Genomic DNA, 20,482 nt, shown 5'->3' on the forward strand with positions numbered 1-20,482 from the left:
CCCCATTCTGCTGACAGTATTCCCTACCTCGGTTTCCAGGGGCCGACTCACTCCTCTGTGTGAGCAGCCGAGCTCTCAGCCCCTCGGCTCCTGGCCTACTTCTGAATCATTGTTTGACAAAGGGCGAGTCTCTCCCTGAGCAAAAGACGGGGAATTAGAGAGGCTCTTGCCTGGTGAGAAGGCCACACGCAAAGCTAGAGGGTGCAGAGTCCACATTCCCTGTCACAGACAAATAGCCAATCCAAGCTCCTATTTCCTGGCCCTTAATAATGAAAATAAACCTGCTTACCAGCCGGGTTTATCCATGTCTAAGGTCACGGTTTTAGGATAAACAAACTGCAGTTGGAGAGAGGGGTGAGGAAAGGGTTGGCAATTATTTGTTTGTCTATATTTGAGGAGAGTGACTACCTACGCATGGTGTAGAAATGTTAGATTCTGCTGTTAATGTGAAATCCTGAACTGAGGAGTTGTCTTTTGTATTTCAGGTAAACAGAAAATGCTGGTGAGAGGTAATGTTTGTGATCTGTACTCTTAAAAACAATGAACACAGACAAACTCTGAGGTTAGAATAACTTTCGACAATGACATATTTCTTTTAGTGTTTACTGCAGTGAAGATTTTAAAGTTTACCACATCATTATGTACACAAACAGGCTATTTCTTTTCTGAAAATGAGCCCTCTCAGGTTATTTGTTAACGTGATTTGGCTCTTTCTAATTATTTTTGTCCCTATTTACAGTACAATGTGTCTCTGTCAATTTTTTTTTTATATTTGTAATTATTTCAAATGGATTCTTTTTGAAAAAGACATTATATATTCAGATAAACACTTAAAATGGTGCTGCACGTTTAATAATGCAGAATTTAAAACAATGATTTTCTTTCTCATTGTTATGCACATCATTATGTTTGCCATTTCAACAGTCAACAATCACCTCAACACTTGATTCCTAACTAACATTCAAGGGGTCTGTACAAGAGATCACAAGAAAAAGAACATAATTCTTCTCTGACAATATGTAGCCTCAGATAATTGCACAAAATGTCACATAATTGTGGAAAAAGTCAAAACAACACGCAGCCCACACAGCATTATGTGCACTGGCTCTGACATAAAGTGCATTTTTGCTAAGTTCTGAGTCATTTCCTTCAATGCCAAATGGTAAAAAGTGCAATTTCCAGCTACCCCGCTGAGAGCTGTCACTCTGCCTCAACTGGTGTTATATTAAAATGCTTCGTAAATTAGCATAACCTGAGGCATAAATTGTACAGGAGCTGACTGTGGGCTTCAGCAGCAGAGCAGAATACATTAATTAGAGCAAATATGTGTCATACTCGGACATATTATGTGATATATATTGCTACAACCACTGCCAAGTGTAACATTGACCCCTTGTTAGGTCCGTGGACATATTTCCACTCCCACGCGGCATTAAAGCCAACATCTTACAAGATGTCTGTAGTGCCGGGCTTTTTAATGGTGCCAGGACTATAGTGCTCATTCAATAATATACTAAGTGGACAATGCTGTGAACCAGTGTCATTTTCGATCCTTTATTAGTGTTACAACCACACAGAGGAACATTTACAATGCAATTTTCCTACCTGAGTATCTCATCTTTGAATCACATGGAAAGATTTACTTCTCTAACACATACGGTGAAATGAGCTCGCTCTCTACTCTGCAGCGATTGAAGAAAAAAGCAGAACAGAAAGCAAATAAATCCCCCAGAAAACAGATTCACCAATTTTACCTTTCAAGGTGCTTGGGACTTACTTATAACCTGAGTCAAAAGTGTATTTTGCCCATAGCAAAACAATTAAACCTGTTTTCTCAAATATTACCAAAAAACAAACCATTAAAAAGCAACTGGCATTTGACAAAATTTCTCACATTTATTTATTTGTTATACAAGTGTTGAACTTTACATCAGTCTTAAGTGATGAGCCCCTTGGTAACATGTTTACATAAAAACATGAGCTACAGTAGAGCATGTATACCAGTGCTGGAAAATATTCACACATTTCCCATTTATTTTTTGGAAAGGTTTTAATAAATAAAATGTCCAAACCCAGGCGGAAGAACTACATTTATGATAGAAACTTTATTGTCAAAAGTTGGTTTCATTTCAGTTGCGCTTGCCCACCACTCGAAAGGATCTATTTCATTCAGAATTACATGAAAATGTGCAATGCATAAATCACTTTCACTGGGTTTTTGCATTCCCATTCTCCTAAGGTAATGCCACTTTGGCAAAATCAAATCAAATATCAATGGAACTCAAAAAACACTGTTCACAAAAAAGTGATAATGCATCTTTGTAATTTGTTGAATCCTCCCTTCTTTTCATAAGCCTTTATGTTCAAAGATACTACCATGAATGAAGTGTTGGAACCATAAACACACTGTATCACATATGTGCAACTTCTACACAATAGTCTCTCAAACATTACATTTTGCAATTAAAAGGTTTCTTCATATTTACGGTCTCCCATGATTTTTTATTTTTACACTAGCAATACAACAAAATATATATTTTAGCCATTTTCCTTGACAACAGTTCAATGTACAGTTGAGAAAATATAAGGCCAGGGGCTTGATTGCTAGTGGTTATACAATCCAAACTTCATGGTGACGGAGAGCAACTCTGGGCAACCAGGACCTTATATTCCTTTTCCAACAGTCTGATCAGGAATATTTTACAAAGAGAGTCCACGTCTTGGTCCAGTGGTGTTGTTTTGTTTACATTAAGAAAAAACAGGCTTCAACAAGGATGTTGGGGAGTGTATGTACAACCTTCTGACTGGGAAATTGCTGATATGATGTAGCCAGTAATGTTTTTTTTTGTCTTTTTTTTATTTTTGTACCTTAAATTTTTCTCAATTATTCAACAGCAGCAGCACATTTAAATACATAGTTGGCTTGTCTTTTAAAATTGAAATTTGACTCTGCATTTTATGTACAGTCTCATTAAAACTTTGCACTGCCATTCGCTGTGCACCAAGTTTGTCTACAGGGAAGGAAGGAAGAGTGGCATGTCTGGGGAATAGGAGATGGCAATGCAGCTGGAGGAGGAGCGCTTGTAAATGGCGAGGGTGCATGACGGGGCTTCTAGGCTCTATTCAAAAATAAAACACTTCCTTTTCCTTCTTGAGGGTGTCCTCCAAGAGGTCAGGGATGCAAAATAGCAGGAAGAGGTTTGGGGATGATTTAAATACATTTAAAGGCTTGTCACTAACTGCATTTGTCCTTCCCGTACATCGCCTTCAGGGATGCTGCCATCTTTAGTTATAGGAATAATGTAGCCATCACTGCCCGCTCGGCCTATCTGGTAATAGGCTTGGAGCTGGTGGCCAGACCCTAAGTTAGGCATGCTCTTGTAGTAAACGTCCTCATTCTCGCTCCCCTTGCAGGGGGACAGGTCCTCCACCACGTCGGGGCTGCTCTCGGGGGATGGAGAGTCCCTAAGATTAGGCATACTAGTGTACAAGGAGTCTCTGTTTGGGGACTGCAGACTATCGTCGGGGTTGGTGGGTGTCAGCTGGCTGACAAAGGTTTCAACTCCCCCATCGGTCCTCACCTTCTTCTGCGGTGCGTACAGAAGCGAGTGAGTCCGCTGGGGGATGAGTGGCGCCTCCAGCTCCTGCTGATGGTGCAGCTCAAGGCCCACTGTGTCGCCCACGTGCACCAAAGACGAAGCGTCGGCTACGATGGCGTCGTCTTCGCTGCTGCTGCCGCCTACCACCGTCACCTTGGGCGGAGCCCGCTCCGTGTGGTGGTGATGGTGGTACTGCGGGGGCTGCTGGTGGTGGGGAGGATGATGTAAACTGTGGTGCTGCTGCTGCTGCTGTTGCTGATGGTGGCTTTTGTTACAGGCACGCAGGTTGTTGTGTACTAGCTCGGAGATGATCATTTTCTCGAAGGCAGCATCGTCCAGACTGAGGCCGCAGTCTACTACCTGCACACTGTTGCTAAAGTCCCCATTGCGGAGCGAGTAGCTATTGTTAAAGTTACCATTGAGCGGTAGAGTATCCATTGCACTTGTATCCCTCACCACATTGTTCAGTGAGTGCCCTGGAAAGAGATGGGACATGTGAGGGGATTTTACATTAGTCAACACCAATAACCATAAAACAAAGGAACAAAGGTTTAATGCTGTTTAGGATGCAGTTTCACAGAGAAGACTCAAGTCAAATTAAGCCATGCCTTAAATCTGTTAGTTAGGCACAATCCTCAACATACGATACATATATATGCATGCATTATTTGCAATGAGAAATCATTTTACTTTCTTACATATACATTTTGACTTTCCCATTTAGAAATTGCTTCATAATAAGCAGAGCATTGTGTGTTTTTAGTCTGCCACAAAAGTGACAAAGCAATGAAAAGGATCCCAAACAACATTAACAAACAAACTGGAACAGTAATCACCATCACAACACACCGGGCAAAAGTAGATGTCCACAAGTATGAAGCCACAAACGGGCAAGCTACAACACTTAGAGGTTTTCTAGCAACTAATAGGTTGGATGTGCCGAGGGAAAGAAAAGGACAGAGATGGGAAAAGATGACATAGACAGAGAGGGGAAGTAGTCATGTATCAACATGGGACAGCCATCTTTGTTCTCACTACAAGGGGAGCCCACAAGCAGCACTCCACCATCACCACACACAGCAGGTGAAAAGACTCACTTTAGACAACTCACATCATGTCTGTCTGCTCAGGCTATCTGGTCTAAGAGCAGCTGATGTACAAAAGAAAGTAAAATGATTTATTGTAACATGAAGAAGAATCACTCAAAAGAACAACAAAACGTAAAGTAAAAGTCTTAACTGCAACTTAGCAAGAGCAAGGGTTCAGCAAATAATACAAACAAGCATTAAATAGCTTTTATTTTTATAAATTACATGACAACAGCTACTTCTTTGTAGATGTTTTTTTTTTTTTCATTTGTTTTGCTTGTGTTGGTACACTTTCTGTCTATTAGTTGGCAGCTTGTGTACCCAAAGCTGGCAAAGGTCAGAGCTTGCCCGCAGCCCAGCACTTGGCATCCGTCACAGTGACAGTTCCCAGTGAGACCCCGGTCACTAGCAGAACAGCTTAAGAATAACACAGCCGCTGCAGAGGTCAGACGCAGTCATGTTAGGAATTTCTCAAAGCATGGAGGTCATGGAAAACAGCAGAGAAAAAGATAAATATTAGCTATGCCATGATTGAGAGAGGAGATAAAGGAGAAATGTGCTCTGCTATGGCTAACATGCCTCCTCGTAGAACAACAGATATAAAAAATATTAAATTAGAAGACTAATGGGATATTTTACAGCAACATTTGTCTTTGTCCCAAAAAATAAAAAGGGAGTGATTGTTATTGTAGGAGGCATGTTAAAAGTGTAGTTTTACAGAGCCTACTGGCAATGAAAGAAAACGACAACAACGTTGTGGGGGTAAAAAAGAGAATAAGGAAAAATTAAACAGCTGCTGCCATGACATCCATGTGTTTGTGCCTGCTAGGAGGTAATTTAGTGTCCAGACAGGTGTTTGTTTGGAAAGGTGTGAGGGGAATACTACTGGACACTGAGACTGCCGAATGCCACAGGACGACAGACATTTTGGGAGAAAAGAAAAGACATAAAAAAGAAAGAAAGAAAGAAAAAGAAACCCATCTTAAAAAATGCTCCTTTCTGCCAGAAAAAAAGCGACACATTTTTGGTCGGTTAAAATCACAAATTAAGCAGAAGAGAGAGAAGCAGAGTAATGGGCATTTGCAATAAAGCTGTCAGATCTTGGAGGATTTCTTCAAATGACTAGAGAAATCTTTTATTTCTTTTCAGATTAGAGTAGAATTTGGGTGGATAATTTTGTGAACCACTTGCTCACTGAGTGTGTGTTAATGGCCTAAAGTAAACCAAGTGATTGTGCCAGGGTTTTGGTTGTTTTTAATAAGCATGCTGAAAAAATTTACATTTGATAGGCAAAGTTAAGTTTTACTCCCATACTTGTCTCTCTGTAGGTCACTAGAGGGAAGCACAGGGGAAAAGCACAAAACATGACAAAAGATGCCATTTCAGTTTCAAAACAGAATAGCACACATAATTGCAGCAGTCTTTACAGTGCGATATATGCTTAAATGCCATGTGCAATTGAGATATAGTGATTTTTAAAATGTTTTTATGGGTATCAGATATTACCAAATATATCTATACACAGAATGCAAAGTAATGCAAAAGTTGAATTAAAGGGGAACTATGCAGTTTTTTTACCTTAATTTACCTAATTTACCTTACGTGGTTGTCTCGCTCCCCCCATAGCGCCTGTGACCGGAAAAACCACCCTTGCAACTTTCGGCTGGCGAGCCGCCGGGCTCAGCATCAGGAAGTACCGCGTGATATCAGGTCTCGCGATGTAACAAATTGCTACACGGCACTGCACACATACGCCCATTCAGGAACTGGCTAGCAATGTAGCAATGAAGTTTTTCACACTATCGTCATGGCTGAGCCCGCAAAAAAGAAGCAGAAAGCTAGGAAAGCATTGTCGGATGAACAGAGAAAGAGGAAACGGCAGACTGACCGAGTCGCGAATGCTCTGATTTAAACGGTTTACTGCATAATGTGTCTTACTGAAATTTGTGAAATCCATAAAATAATAAACTTTTCTCTTTAGCTCAAAACGCCAGTGACAGCCTTTGTTGTGTTTGATTGCTAACTTGTAGCCAGCAACAGCAGTCATTTCAAAAATGTTTTAGGTATGATTGTTTGATTGCTAACGTTAGCTCATAGACTGTGCGTTAGCTCAAAAAGCCGTTAGGATCTTGGAGGCTAGCTACTTGTCGCAAAGTGCCGCATGCGCAACTCAAATCTGCGCTGGACTCACATCGGGCAGTGACACCGAGCGAGGAGTCAGACACAAGTAAACGTAGGAGCTGCCAAATATCTATTCTGAAGCTGTGGGGGGAGCTCTATAGAGAAACCTGCGAGCAAAAAGCCAAAACTGCATAGCGCCCCTTTAAGTCGATTTGCATTAAGCAACATAGATTTTGCTTGCACTTTAACATGTGTTTAGGGAAGGTCCCTCTAAAACAGAAAAAAAATAACAAATCACCTGACAAATTCAGAAGCATAAATCTTAATAAGCATGCAGTTTATACTACAGCTTTAGGTCTACATCATTGTTTACATTATCTCAAGGCAGAACATGTAGTATCTCTTTCCCATCTTAATCATTATGTCCCTTTCAGAGTTTGGATAAGCGAAATATGAGAACACAGAGGGTGGGTCGAGACCAGCCACAAAACATGTGTGCACACAGTATGCACTGTATCAAGCATTTTTGGGAGACAATGATTCAGAAGGAAAGGCGATACTGCAGAACATCCTGCGTTTCATTTGGCCTGCTGTATACTCAACTAAAGAAACAAAGAGGAAGAGAAAGAAAGGAGGCAAAGAGAGAAGAAAAGCCTGAATGCAGGTGAAAGTATTAAGTGAGCACACCTGGCGAGTTAAACACTGGAGCCGTGGGAGTGTTACATACGACTGTCTCGGCCAGTAAGGTGTTATAAGGGTTGTTAGTGCCTTGCGGTCGAAGGAGAGGATTTGTTAGTAGATAATTCCCGGTCATTCCTGGAGTGGCAAGACAGAAGAGGAGTTAAGTTTGGCGCAGTCAGCTGACAGTGATTGAAAGTTTCATGGAGAGAGAAAAATGAAGACATTTTGAGCAAGTTTGTCTTTCGCGGCATGTGGTGTCACCCAAAATCTGAAACTAGGGTGTTTAGAATGTGGATTAAAGTTTGAAAAGCAACTGGGGAGAAGCAAGAAACCATCTACTTCTGCCTGTGCCAAAAGATATTCAACTTTTTCTTCCTCACATTTAACAACTTTTAGGTTATTTCTTTTCAAGTTTCAAGTTCATTTCTTATACGTGTTGTGGATCATTCATAACCCATTCATTTTTTAAACCAATTTTCAACCCATTGTGCTCATTACTGCATACAGTAATAAGTCATGTTTATTTATTATTTTGAGAAAATATAATTTTTCAAAAATAGCACAAACCTTGGGCAAACGTTTTACTGTTTGAATCAGGTCCAGATATAAAATCTCCCCTAAGACAAAGAGCAAAGCCCTTCCAAGTTTTCATGTCAAAATCTTTATTTAGACTTAAACTTGGCCAATTCCTTCCAAATCTAATGTTACTTTCAGTTTTTCCCTCAGCTTGAGGTATGTTTTAAGGATCTGAGGTATTTCCATTGCCATTTATCACCTGTGTTAAATGCCATCTGTCATGTTGGAAGGTCTCCAGGGATGTTTTTAATGACAGGGAAGTGCTTCCAGGAGATAGAGCCCTCTTTTAGTGCACTAACTCTCCAGGGTAACTAGGCTACACCCCGGAGTGATCAATACCCAACCTTTACATTAACATCTCCAGGAAACGGCACTGTAGAAAAAAAAACAAGTCCTACAGTACTTCTATATTGTTACAGCCGTTGTATTGGCGAGTCAAAATTTGATTCAAAGCCTTCTGTGTAATGTTTTACCTTGTGTGGAGTGATAAAAAAAAAGAAAAGTAAGGCAAAGAGCAGCAGCGACAAGAGTCAGAAGAGGGTAGAGGAGGGAGTAAAGTTAAACCACCTCGGTGTAAACCCTCTGTTCCCTCGCATGCTTGGAAAGCCATTTCAGAGGCAGCAGAAAGCCTAACAACACACTAAGCACTCCAGGTCAGTCAGAGTTGAACATCATCTTCTCATCATCATATTTGTGCTCAAGCTAAATAATAAATGACAGTTTTTTCCCCTCCCTCCCTCATAAATCCCCCTGTAAAGTAACAGAGGTCACCTTACTTGCCAGGCAACCAATGGCATCTCTTTGCGTGATAAGATTTTCCTGAAATAAAACTTTTTTTTCCCTCCCCGTTTTTAGTTTTGTCTCCGTTTCCCCTGAGCCTGGGTATGAACTTTGGGCAGCCAGCACTTAAATAAAAAACGCTCTTCTAGCCTTGCCCCATTTAAGACTGACGTTAGCAGCCAGAATGTCAGCGCATAGAGTATTTGAGGACGGATTTCTGTAATCCTTCATTGGCAGAACAGGAAGACTAGACTAAAGGCCCACATCTTTTCTTTTCTTTTTTAAACCGTACTTCTTGGTCTTTTCAAGCTAGGGCATTTATTCTGATTAGAATCCTCTACGGTGGTGTGAGATCATTGGAACTTGAAGGAGGTATTTTTAGCTGGATGATGAAATGTGTGCATAGGTGTGCATGTGGAGAGAAATGAGGTGTGAACTGACCTTGGTTAAGGGTGGAGGTGCTGTTGATGTCACCTGAGATAAAGGAGGACTCAGATTGCTTTCTTACGGTGTCATTCCACATTCTCCTGATACGACTCTGTCAGGTCAACAAGGGACAGTCATTAGGACTTTAAACAAGCCCGCTCACCTTTCAGATTAACTTTCATTTATTTTCTATGTACATACCACTGATTTTACCACTCCTCAAATGCATACTAGTATGCAGTGAGGCAAGGGTAGCACTAATGCACACTTTCTCTGTGTGTGTCCTTAAAAACTACTTAATGTAAGTCAACTTTTGAACGACTTCAGCTCCAGTTAAGAGTATCTTGAATAAGGCTGGAGGTTAAAGCATAATAGGGATGTTTCTCTATAAGCACAGTACATCTGGATGTATTGTCTAATAAGGACTATTAGCCTTAAATAAGATAAAGGATAGAGCAACTATGTGAGATCTCAGTCTTTTTAAAGCCATTTGCAATCCAGCGAACCACAGTTAGCCATTAGTAAAATGTGCTTGCAATGCTCTTTAAAGAGTGCAGTACTATTTCCCATGCACATGACGTTAGTGAGAAAAAAGATAAAAGCAAGTGCTAAAGGGGGCAGAGCAGAAGAAAGGTACTCATGCAGTACAGCAGATGCTGCTTGTAAAATGTAGCCTAATGGTTGTGTCACTTCATAACAATGTAAATGAGCTGTATGGTGAGAGTGTGTGTGTAGAAGTATTCTTCTGTGTTGTGACACTCGGTGAGTCTTGGACTGTATGAAGCTGCTGGTCTACCTGTGTACCAGAGGAGTAGCGTGCGCTGGTCCGTGTGGTTGAAGTCTTTGCAGAACCGTGTGAGCTCTCAGTTGGCAACCCTCCGCAGCAGTTATACGCTTGGTTGCGTGTAAGGGTGGCGGAAGCAGGGCCATGATGGTTTGATTTTTTTTCTCCTGTAAACACCTTCATTTTTGCATTTTGGACCTGACGTGAGCAAAACAGAACTGAAGGGTGCAAACACTTTTTACCCTACTTTGGCTTTACATTGTTGACTTAACATATGACTTGAGAAAAAGCCAAGATCTAAAGGGGCAGAGCAGAAGAAAACAAGCAGTGTTTGTTTTTTTCATATCAGCATGTGGTGCTCTGTGAATTCTGCATTCTGGTGCAAAGGTCTGTTCAAATTCAGGAGTGTTTCACCTTGAAAGGAAAAATTCTGGTGCAAAGGTCTGTTCAAATTCAGGAGCGTTTCACCTTGAAAGGAAAAATTACTTGTCTTTCAGGACTGCGGTGGACGGGAAACTTACTTTTTTCTGGAGAAGGCAGTGGAAGATGAAGATAAACATTCCTTGTAAGGTGTTGAATATGGTGAAGAGGTATGCCATGACAATCGAGGATTCATTGATGAAGAAGAGACCGAAGGACCACGTGAGACCCAGCAGACACAGCAAAGCGAAGGCGCCCATGACCCAGGATCTGAAGGACAGCAACAAAAAAAACAAACACAAGGAGTGGACGAATCCATTAGAGGCGTTCAGTGATCTGCGAGGATGATGAGTGGGATTTGCAATTACTAGAACGATGAAAAACTAGGAAAAACGCTGTAAACTAGGTGAGAGAAAAACAATAAAATGACAAACGACACCTATGCTATCCTCACAACCCATTTCCCCACTGTCCCCACCCCTCCATCCGCACACACACTCTCAGCCCAAACTCGAATGCAGTTCCTGCCGTCAAACAGACAAAAAGCTTGATCTGGTTTTCTGTAAATAACTTTTGTGTGTTAGAACATACAGAACATCATATTCAGAAGCACATCTTGTTTAAAACTACCATGTACTAAATAGTTATCTAGTGAGTGTGTTATCAGAGCTGGAGAACTAGGCAGATGTGGAAAAGGTTCAAGGAAAAAAGGAGATTCCCTGCCTTGTGTGTGAAGGTCCTATGGAGCCTTCAGACACCAGCAGCGGACACAGTTCAGCGCTCAAAAACAACAACAACAACAACAACAACAACACTGTAATTCAAGATGGTGGACACGAAAGAGAACAGTCACAAGGGCAGTGGATGAGTAGCTTTGAAGCTGCAGTTTGGGAGAGGATGAACCAGCGGGAAAAAAGAAAGACAGAAAAGAAAAGAAAGAATAAACGAGGAGAGAGAGAGAGAGATAGAGGGGATAATCTACAAGCTGAAGAGGAGACTTCTGGGCAACATGTCCTTACTTGATAAACCGTTTATTATCTTCATAGCTAGAGAGCATGATAAGCAGGAAGAGAGAAACACAATTAGATCAGAGCGCATCACAGCGTGGGTTAGTCGTCATTTGAGTAAGATATCTTCAACTTTGATCCAAGGGGAAATCACGAGAGGTAATGTCTAACAAGAACTGAGAGTTGTATGTTTTGCTGTTGATGATTCAATTACAACAGTCTGTGTAAAGCATTTGGTCAGAACACCATGTCTGTGGTTGGATTTGCATTTCTGCTATTGTATGCGTAGGTGGTGTTGTGTGGGTGAAATTATCTGAGGTATACTGTATATAGTAAAAGCTTACCCAGGCAAATCGGTATTATAGTAGCCGTCACAAACGCGATAATTACTGGTGCGGATTGCAGAACAGAGAGAGGAAGAGAATAATAGGAGAAGAGAAAGGAGAAGGGTGTGCGTTAACTTTGCCTTCACATGCAACATGCAGGGACACTGGTGCTAAACTGACTTTCAGACCAAACGTTGGCACAAAAAACAACAAAGAAAGAGACCACAAGAAAACAGCTATCAATACACAATGTATATCTGCAGTATAAACAAGCTTAAGACAAATAATTTCTAACATCCAAGTACAAATGCCCACCGTGTTGAGTGGAGCCATGTTCAGTAAATGTGTTCTGTTGTGGTTCCCTTGATAAGGGAGTAGTCCACCTCAAATAAAACCAGAAGTCTAAATAAACCCCTTTTCTGACTGTTCTTTTGATTACAGTTTTACCACAGTGCTGTAATATTGCACACATTCTTTAAGGACAAAAATAACAAACACTGCTCCTAAACACAGTGGTGGAAGTTAAAATATATGATGGTGCAAACTGACATGGGCCTGTACTACTGCATGCAACTAAACCATACAAGACACTGACATTCAGCCTGCAATATATATTGTTTTCACAGAAGTGCAAAAAAACCAAGCCAACAATAAGTGCTTCAGAAAAACGTTATTTTCCTTCCCAAAGCAAAACACGTCATAAATGTTGAAGCAACTCAGAAAGCTTTAACTTGAAGGAGATGGTGGTGTGGTTTTGTAGGGACGTATTTTTCTTTCTTTCATGGGATTAGATTCTGGGATTTATAAAAAAAAAAGGTTTGACATGTTCCAGCGGAAAACACACACATGGTTCCACTGTACCCCACCCTTGCAGAGCTAACGGCAGTTAGGGTGCAACCGTAGAGTGATGTGTGTGCATGTGTGTGTGGGTGTGTTTGTGTGTGTGTGTTATGCCAGTGTGATTCTGTGGCTAGTGGCTTGGAGCGAAACAACAAAGGACGAAAAGACGACTCACAAAGTCTCTGTAGTCGTCATGACAGCTAAATCATGCCAAAAAGTCTCATTGAACTGTGTAACATTAACATTACAGAGTCAAAATAATGAATCCCTCTGGTAAAAGTTACATATGATCTGGATAATTTCAGACTTAAAAAGTTAAAAATGTATTGTGTGTAATGTATTCTTATGTCCCTTGCTAGTCCAGTACTGAAATTAGGCTTGGATGTGGGAGAGGTGATGCATTTTCCCATGAAACATTATTAAATACAAAAACAATAGCATTACCTCAAGAGTAAAAGAGCCTTAGTTTTCCTGAAGGTAGCATAGCACCAGTGTTAAATTGCTGATAAGCAGCAGAATGTGGGGGTTCAGCATACGACCCTTTACTTACTTTATATTCTCCAGTCGGCTAGAGTCTGGTTTCAGGGTGGTAGTGTGCTTCACCATTTTGTACATTGTGATGACCAGGAAGATGAGATTGAGCTGTCAAAACATAATGGCAGTGTTAATACATGAAGATGTATGATGCGAGATATAGCAGACAGAGAAAAAAAACTGTTAATTTGTCTATAAGTATTAAAAGAGGAGAGCCTTCAAATCTCTGCATGTCCACAGACTAATCCAATAAACATCTATCGTTCCAGCCAGGCTCAGCCGGGCCGACTGGCGCCAAATTTAGTGTCATTCTATATCAATAAGAACATGGAAACGCATTAAAATCCATCACAGTAAAAAAAAAGAAAGAAAGAAAGAAAGAAAAGAAAGAAACAGCCACACAGCAGAAGTCTGGCAAAGTCAGAAGGGAATGAAAAGTAGCAGGAGAAATAAGAGACCCTTTTGTTGTACAAAACAACTCCATATCATTTTATGCACATAGTGAAATATTATAAGGTGTAACCAGCTACAAAAGGCTTGAGGGAACATGGTATATTTTGTTCGATTCTTGCGTGTGGACAGATGAAAAGAGAGAGAGAGATAGGAAAAGCGGAGGAGAGGAGAGGAGAAGAGAGGAGAGGAGAGGAGAGGAGAGGAGAGGACAGGAGAGGAGAGGAGAGGAGAGGAGAGGAGAGGAAGAGAAGGAGATGGCGTTTGCTTGCTTGTTTTAATGTATTAAATCTTAAGGGAGCCAGTGGCACATATCGGGTTGAGACAAGGATGTTATGTGCTGTGTTTCTGAGCGCATTTATACGGTATCTTAAAAATCAATACTGTGATTTAGAGACACAAAGGCTGGATGGGCCAGCAAGGAGCCACTCCAAATAATTTACTTCAAAAACATTTATTCTTGGGCAAACTAGTTTCTGACACAGCATGAACATGCACTCGAAGCAGAGGAACCAGACTGTGTTTGTACTGCAAGCCAGGCATGTATAAATAATGTCAAAAAATATCTAAGAAACAGAAATTTAAATGTGTATCTCCAATAGTGCATGTCAAAGGATCAGAAACACACCAAAACACAGCAGCTACGCCATCAGGGGCATGCGAGTAACACAAAAACAACATACAAATGAACACATTTGCATTAACCAAAGCTTTTTTTTCTCCAGGTGAGCCTGTTATCTTGTTATATTTAGAGATATAGATAAAAAAGGCAGATGCCATGCCAGTATGAAATAAATAAATGACCTTTGTGAGCTGGACTCAGACCTCGGCCATTCACTCTTGAACAAAAATGGTCTGTGTTCTGGTGCACGCTGCTATCAAAAGAGGGCCTGTGATCAATACATCTCACCTCCACATGCAATCAACTCACGGAGCCGCTCACAATAACCCAGGCAGTAAAAGGAGAGGGATGAATGAGAGAGATAAAAATCCTGAATCGTGAACCTTCTTTTATATCACAGACGGCACTGAAACTATGTTTTGTTTCGCAGCTATCAGCTATTATTTCTATCAGCCGCCTGCATGAGTCAGACAGTGGGGGAGGGGACGAGGGACAGAACTTTTGAAAAACCCTTTCACACAGCCTGGAGTGGTGACATGGATCCAATGAGACAGAGGCGAGGGACGGAGTACTTTAAAGTAACCTAGCAGCATGGCACATGTTCCCACCCCCACCGACATGCTTTCGCAGCCTCTCCTGGGGGATCCTCCTTGCTAAAGCGAGGCTGCCTTGCTTCTATCCTTCACTCTGTCTCTGAATCATCATTGCAAGCCATGCAGAAGCACCTCGCCACACTGGGACTGAGGAGAAAGCTTTTTCTTTTTTTTTCTTTCTTTTTTTTAACTGAAGTGGACTGTGTGTGTACACACTGAACTCTAAATGAACTGCTGGGGATAAAATATTAAAGGTGCAGATGGAGCTGTCCAGATGATAAGAACTGCTCCCGACGTGTCATGATCCAAGAGGCCTTGTGTTGAAGCTATCTCAAGCATACTAATGGCTGCCTCCCACCACTCATTACTTCCATGTTCCCCTTTCATGGAGCTAATACCCCCTGTGCCCAGAGACAGGGCAACCTCTGCCAAAGAACAAGGATCTAAATGCCTTCCACCAGCTTTTGTTTTAAGTCAGTATTTAGGGCCTGTTTCAGCCAGGAACAAAAATAAAAACAGGAAAAGCAAGAAGAAAGCGACAGGAAACAAAAGGATGAGAAAAAAAAGCATGACCACCCGAGGTCAAAACCAATGTTATTTGGCACGAAGATGACTTGGGTGGCGGGTGGGGATCCAGACATGAGCCAAAGCAGCACTGTTTTCTCTCCTTTTCTCTTGCTCGTGTGCCTTTTCTCCTCCTCTCCCTCTCCCTCATTGACTAGGACAAAGCCAATTTGTAGAGAAACCAGGGTCACGGATGGTGTAGACAAACCTTGCTCCTGCATGCTCCCCTGAGATGCCCCTTTCCACAGTACTTTGTCTTTTTGAGTCAATTGTTGCACAAAATCAGAGGAGCAGTGTGCGATGCCTGAGCCAGTGCTGCAAAAACCTCATTCCTGTCACACATTAGCTCTGCTACAATACATTAGCTCCTCACAGGGTCATGATTCTATCTCTCCGGTCATCACCACCGGGATCCTGATCATCATTTCCACTGCAGATGCATTTTTCATGCAAATCATTATGGAAGCTACACACGATTGGAAAACAATGAGTGCCCAATTTAGGGGAAGGAAACATATTCCTGTGTGGCTGATAGAGCATATGCTGAGACAGGGAGAAATGTATGTTTGTTTAAAAATACAATGTTTGCTTTCCCTCAATTATAAGCTCACACATTCAAAGCGGGTGCTGAGAGCAAAAATAAATCAATGTAAACAAAAAAGAAAGGCATTTTACCATTAGCTCAAAGATGCTTCAATCCAACACAGAACTCTGTGCACTTCTTCTTTCTCCATTTTAAAATGAGTGGCAACGTCTCTTTTTGAGAAAACTGTGAAATGCAGTCCAGTGAGCAGATTGGTCTTTTATCTATTCTGTTACTACACAGACACAGAGCTGTGCTATATCTTTACTTTGAAAGCTACTGCCAATGGTGTGCAGAGACTTGCTGGAATTTGACACGGATGCCCCCTCTCTCCAGTATATTTTCAGTGTCAGTTTGATGTTCAACAGAGGTCACTGCATCTGTAGATACAGTACCAACCATTATGCTGGATAAGGAACATGCTGAACAAATACCACATGTCCTCCTGCACAGAAGCAAGACAAGTTTGCAGAGCTCCCACATCCCTTGGTGTGCATGAGGGCAAAGCAATACATGGTGCGGTACCTGAGAGGATATATCTTAGGAATACCACCTGCTATTTCTTTTTTTTGTGCAGGGAGGGGAGACTCCCTAAGGTCTCATTCTTCTGAGCCTCTCTGATGGAGCGGGAGATAATAATGTCATGACCAGTAAATAATTGCATGGCTCAATGGGACATATGTCATTATGATGCTATATGTCCTCCACCCCTGACAGTCCTTGACCAAACAGAGAGGTGCCTTTGCTTTTCTTCTCCTCCACAACACTGTCATCTGCTATTTACTGAAGGCAGACAAACACACAAGGAGGCTGATGCAGAGGAGGAAAAATGGAGCTGTAAAAATAGTGCCGTCTGACAGTATGCACAACTTGAGGCCAGTTTTAATCTTTTTTTTGTTCCTTTATCATAAAAAGTGTAACTGGAAGGCCATTAAGTGATGCCTGTAATGTGAGACTTCATGGGAATTGTGTGAACGTGAGGTTAAAGTACACTAACAAATCCTGATCTTTGTCAGGTGGTATGAGGCAGAGAGAATTGTCGGATGCCTCGAAATCTGTCTTTGCCGCAAAACAAGACAGAGGAGCAAAAATCCTGCTGACTTTTCCTTCAGTTCAACCCTCTCACTTCCTTTCTCTCTCTCCTTCATCTCTTTCATCTCACCCTCTCAGTGCCTTCCTTACTCTGTCAGTTGCAGTATTCAAAGAAGTATAAAACAGCTTACCATGATGATAAAGGTGACAGGTCCTATAAAACTCCATATGAAATGATTGTCCACACTTAGCCAGCACCTATGACAAAGAAACACACACTTCAGCTTGGGGCAGCACGCACTACAAAAACAATATCAACTTTCCTTAATGTCTTCATTTTTGGTTACATGGGCTGATGACATTGAATAATAATCAAAATACATTTTATTTATGGGCGCCTTTCATAGCACTCAAGGACAACTTATAGTTAAAACAAGCAAAAATACAGTTAAAAAGGCAAATATAATGAAAACAAACACATTTAAAAGTTGAGATTGAGTGTGTAATTTCTTGTCAATATTTAACTTGGAGTGCGTTCAAATTCTCCTTTCACAGGTTGAACATTAAAACAGTTGTACAAAACAGAGGGAAGACCCCAAGTAGCCCCTCTTGATAGCTTGTTCTTAGCTGAGATGTGGCCATTAATCTACGTAAAAGGCTTTTTTGGCACAGTGCTCTTCTCTTTAAGAAAGCATTTACAAACAAGAGGTCACAGGAGGGTCTTTAAGCAGAAAGGCATTAATGTAGCTGCGGCCCCCCTGAAACCACAGTGTTGAGTCTGTCAGCCACTTTCAAATGACATAAAAAATTGAACAGCTGCCCATCCCTGGCAAAAGGAGTTCAAATGTTTTGGTGTAGTCTCCAGGGATGCACATACAGCCCTAGCAGAAATGATGAGTAGATTTATTTACAAAAGCTGCCACATACAGTCACAGCAGGTAAGCCCACACAGTGTAGCATCCAGCGTATCTGCTCTGGATTTCTAAGGATTTCTTCAGAAAGCTGCACTCACGCTTTCCCTTTCCCGTAGCTCCCGTAGTCAATAGCTGCGGAGACACCGACCACGATGGCTGGAAAGAGGTAACCTGACACGTAGTAGTACTTTTTACGTGAATATTCGCTCTCAAAGACCTCCACAAGCATGAGGTACAGCTGGACCCCCTCGAGACACATCCAGGAGAAGGAAGCCAAGAAGAAGAAGTGGAGGATCCCCGCAATGATGGCACATCCAATCTGAGTGAGAAAAATAACCGATTTAGACAATCAAAGAATAAGTATTCAGGAAAAATAAGAATAAACAATGCAATCACAGTTTCCATAAAATGGGAAGATTTTAAATTAACTTGTAGTACAAAAATAATTTAAACATGACAAGAGGAATCTCCATAGCACTTTCTTTTTTGAAAATTGTATATCACATATCCTATCTTTTATTAAAAACCCACTGAAAAGACACCGCTGCTGCCTCACCCATTCAGGGAAATTGATGAAAAAAGTAATGAATATTCATCCACCACATGGGCTCTGACTATGAGCAGGTTTAGCTTTCTATCAGCACGGCAGAGATTTAAATACCATTTGTATTGTAAGGTTAGAGTTAGTAGATCTAATCATACAGTTCAGCTGTACGCAGGAAAACGATTTGTGGTTCTAGAAAAAATGTAGGTGAAAAAAAAAGATAAAGATGTTGTGGACGCAGGCTGAGCCATGGCAACAGTGGCTTTAAGGGAAAGAGGAAAAAAGACCTGTCAAGCGGAAGACATGGCCCCTTAGTAATCTATATTAATGGTGCCGTCCCACTCATGTCATGTCGGAGACAAGCAGAGAAGGTTAGAAACAAACAATGCTTAACGTGTCATCCATTTTACTCTGAAAGGGTCTTTTGTTTTGGAGTTGAAAGGAGATAAAGTGAGAGAGAATGAATCACAACCAAATCAATGGGGTGCAATCGTTCCAGCTTACCCCGAGTTCCGTCATATCGATACCAATTAGGAATATTAACTCTGCGATGAAGAGATTGATGCACAAGTTCTTGTGGATGGTGTTGCGATCACTCTGCAGGCCCCGGAAGAAGCAGAAGGTGAAGATGCTGATGGCGAGACAGACGAGGGACACCACGATCCCAACTCGAGTGATGATGGTCAGAATCAGGTCAGGCAAATCTGAAATCTGGAAGAAATAAAACATTAACAGGGAATTACTTTGTGAAAAGAGAGAAGCAAACCTGTTTTTCTTTCTCTTCTGCGAGGAACGTTTGAAACATTGTATGTCTAAAATCGCTAATTAAACTTCATTTATACATTATATTGATTAAGAACAACTGGGGGAAGTAATATTGGCCAAAAACATTACCTAATTTATGTTACCTTAAAATTGCGTATCTACTTGCAATCTCCCTGTCCTCTGAATCTTCTACCACTGAGACTGACGAGAGAGGAAAAGCCTTCTACTGTATGTGTACAAAACAGGTTCCCAAAACCAAAAAGGGGACCTAAGATATATCTGAGGTGGCCACAAATTGATTAAATAAAATGATGTGTATTTTATTCTGACTTCTTTCTATATTTTTCTTGTTAAGTACTGGATACGTTCACCTCTTCAGGCCCTACAAATCAACATGAGAACTGGTCCCAGCTCATGTTTATACTGAGGTCATTACTTGTAATGGAGGGTCACAAGTAGACTTTCCTTTATTTTAGGGAATCGCAAGCCAAAAGTGTCGGGAACCACAAAGCTAGAAAACGTTACTTTCAGTCTTTACATTTTAATTAAGTGTACACACTTGTCTACAGGATTCCTGTAGGACCTTTTTGTAAGGCGAGGGTTCCTGTGGGGTTTGTAATTTTTAGGAAATGCCTCTAGTTTGTTGAGGTGGAAAATGCAATGTGTGTGTGTTACAGAAAATTAAGCCGCGAATGAAGAAAGCAGTAGAGTGACTGCAACACACTGCAACAACAGTATACACGTGTCTTCGCTCTGAACCTCGTTGTGATTATTGTAATCTTGTAAGATTGCTATTTAAACGAGGATGTTTGGGGGTTTGGGGTTTTCTTATGAAATAGGAAAAAGTCTTAAATACTACAGGTGAGTTTAAAGAAAACCTCAGTTAGAGATGGATATAAAGAAAATGGACGTGACATACTGGGATTTCACGGTGCGCCATGAGGATGGCAAAGTTGGTGAGATGGCTGCAAGAGCAGGTGGTGTGTGTTTTATTGGAGTCCAGGAGTTTGCAGCCTTGGGTGGACCAGTACCCCATCATACTCCTCTCAGAGTAATTCCAGAAGGAGCAATTGGAGTTGAAGTAGTGCTCCATCTGCAGATAACAAGAGATATGGTTAAGTGTCCAAATAATTGACTGCCTGAAATTGAAGTACATGTAGAACACAAAGGCCATTTACCCCCTACTCATACAAAGGATTTTTTTCCGCATGGTTATGGAGGATGATTTTTCAC

General features: G+C 41.2%; 1 protein-coding gene across 1 annotated transcript in view; it reads right to left on the minus strand.

Moving 5' to 3' along the window:
- Positions 1-1,871: 1,871 nt before the first annotated feature.
- adgrl2a (adhesion G protein-coupled receptor L2a) overlaps positions 1,872-20,482 on the minus strand; it is a 95,888-nt gene continuing 77,277 nt past the window's right edge. The window contains exons 13-23 of the mRNA XM_028586725.1: positions 20,169-20,342; positions 18,989-19,195; positions 18,039-18,259; positions 17,218-17,284; positions 13,199-13,290; positions 10,573-10,745; positions 10,068-10,219; positions 9,287-9,383; positions 7,496-7,624; positions 6,002-6,019; positions 1,872-4,075 (exon numbers count right to left, since the gene is read on the minus strand). Coding sequence (XP_028442526.1) covers positions 3,222-4,075; positions 6,002-6,019; positions 7,496-7,624; positions 9,287-9,383; positions 10,068-10,219; positions 10,573-10,745; positions 13,199-13,290; positions 17,218-17,284; positions 18,039-18,259; positions 18,989-19,195; positions 20,169-20,342 — 2,184 coding nt within the window. The 3' untranslated portion in view covers positions 1,872-3,221. The remainder of the gene's footprint in view (positions 4,076-6,001; positions 6,020-7,495; positions 7,625-9,286; positions 9,384-10,067; positions 10,220-10,572; positions 10,746-13,198; positions 13,291-17,217; positions 17,285-18,038; positions 18,260-18,988; positions 19,196-20,168; positions 20,343-20,482) is intronic.

Source organism: Perca flavescens, chromosome 9 (genome assembly GCF_004354835.1).
Source record: "Perca flavescens isolate YP-PL-M2 chromosome 9, PFLA_1.0, whole genome shotgun sequence".
NCBI classification, from domain to species: Eukaryota; Metazoa; Chordata; class Actinopteri; order Perciformes; family Percidae; genus Perca; species Perca flavescens.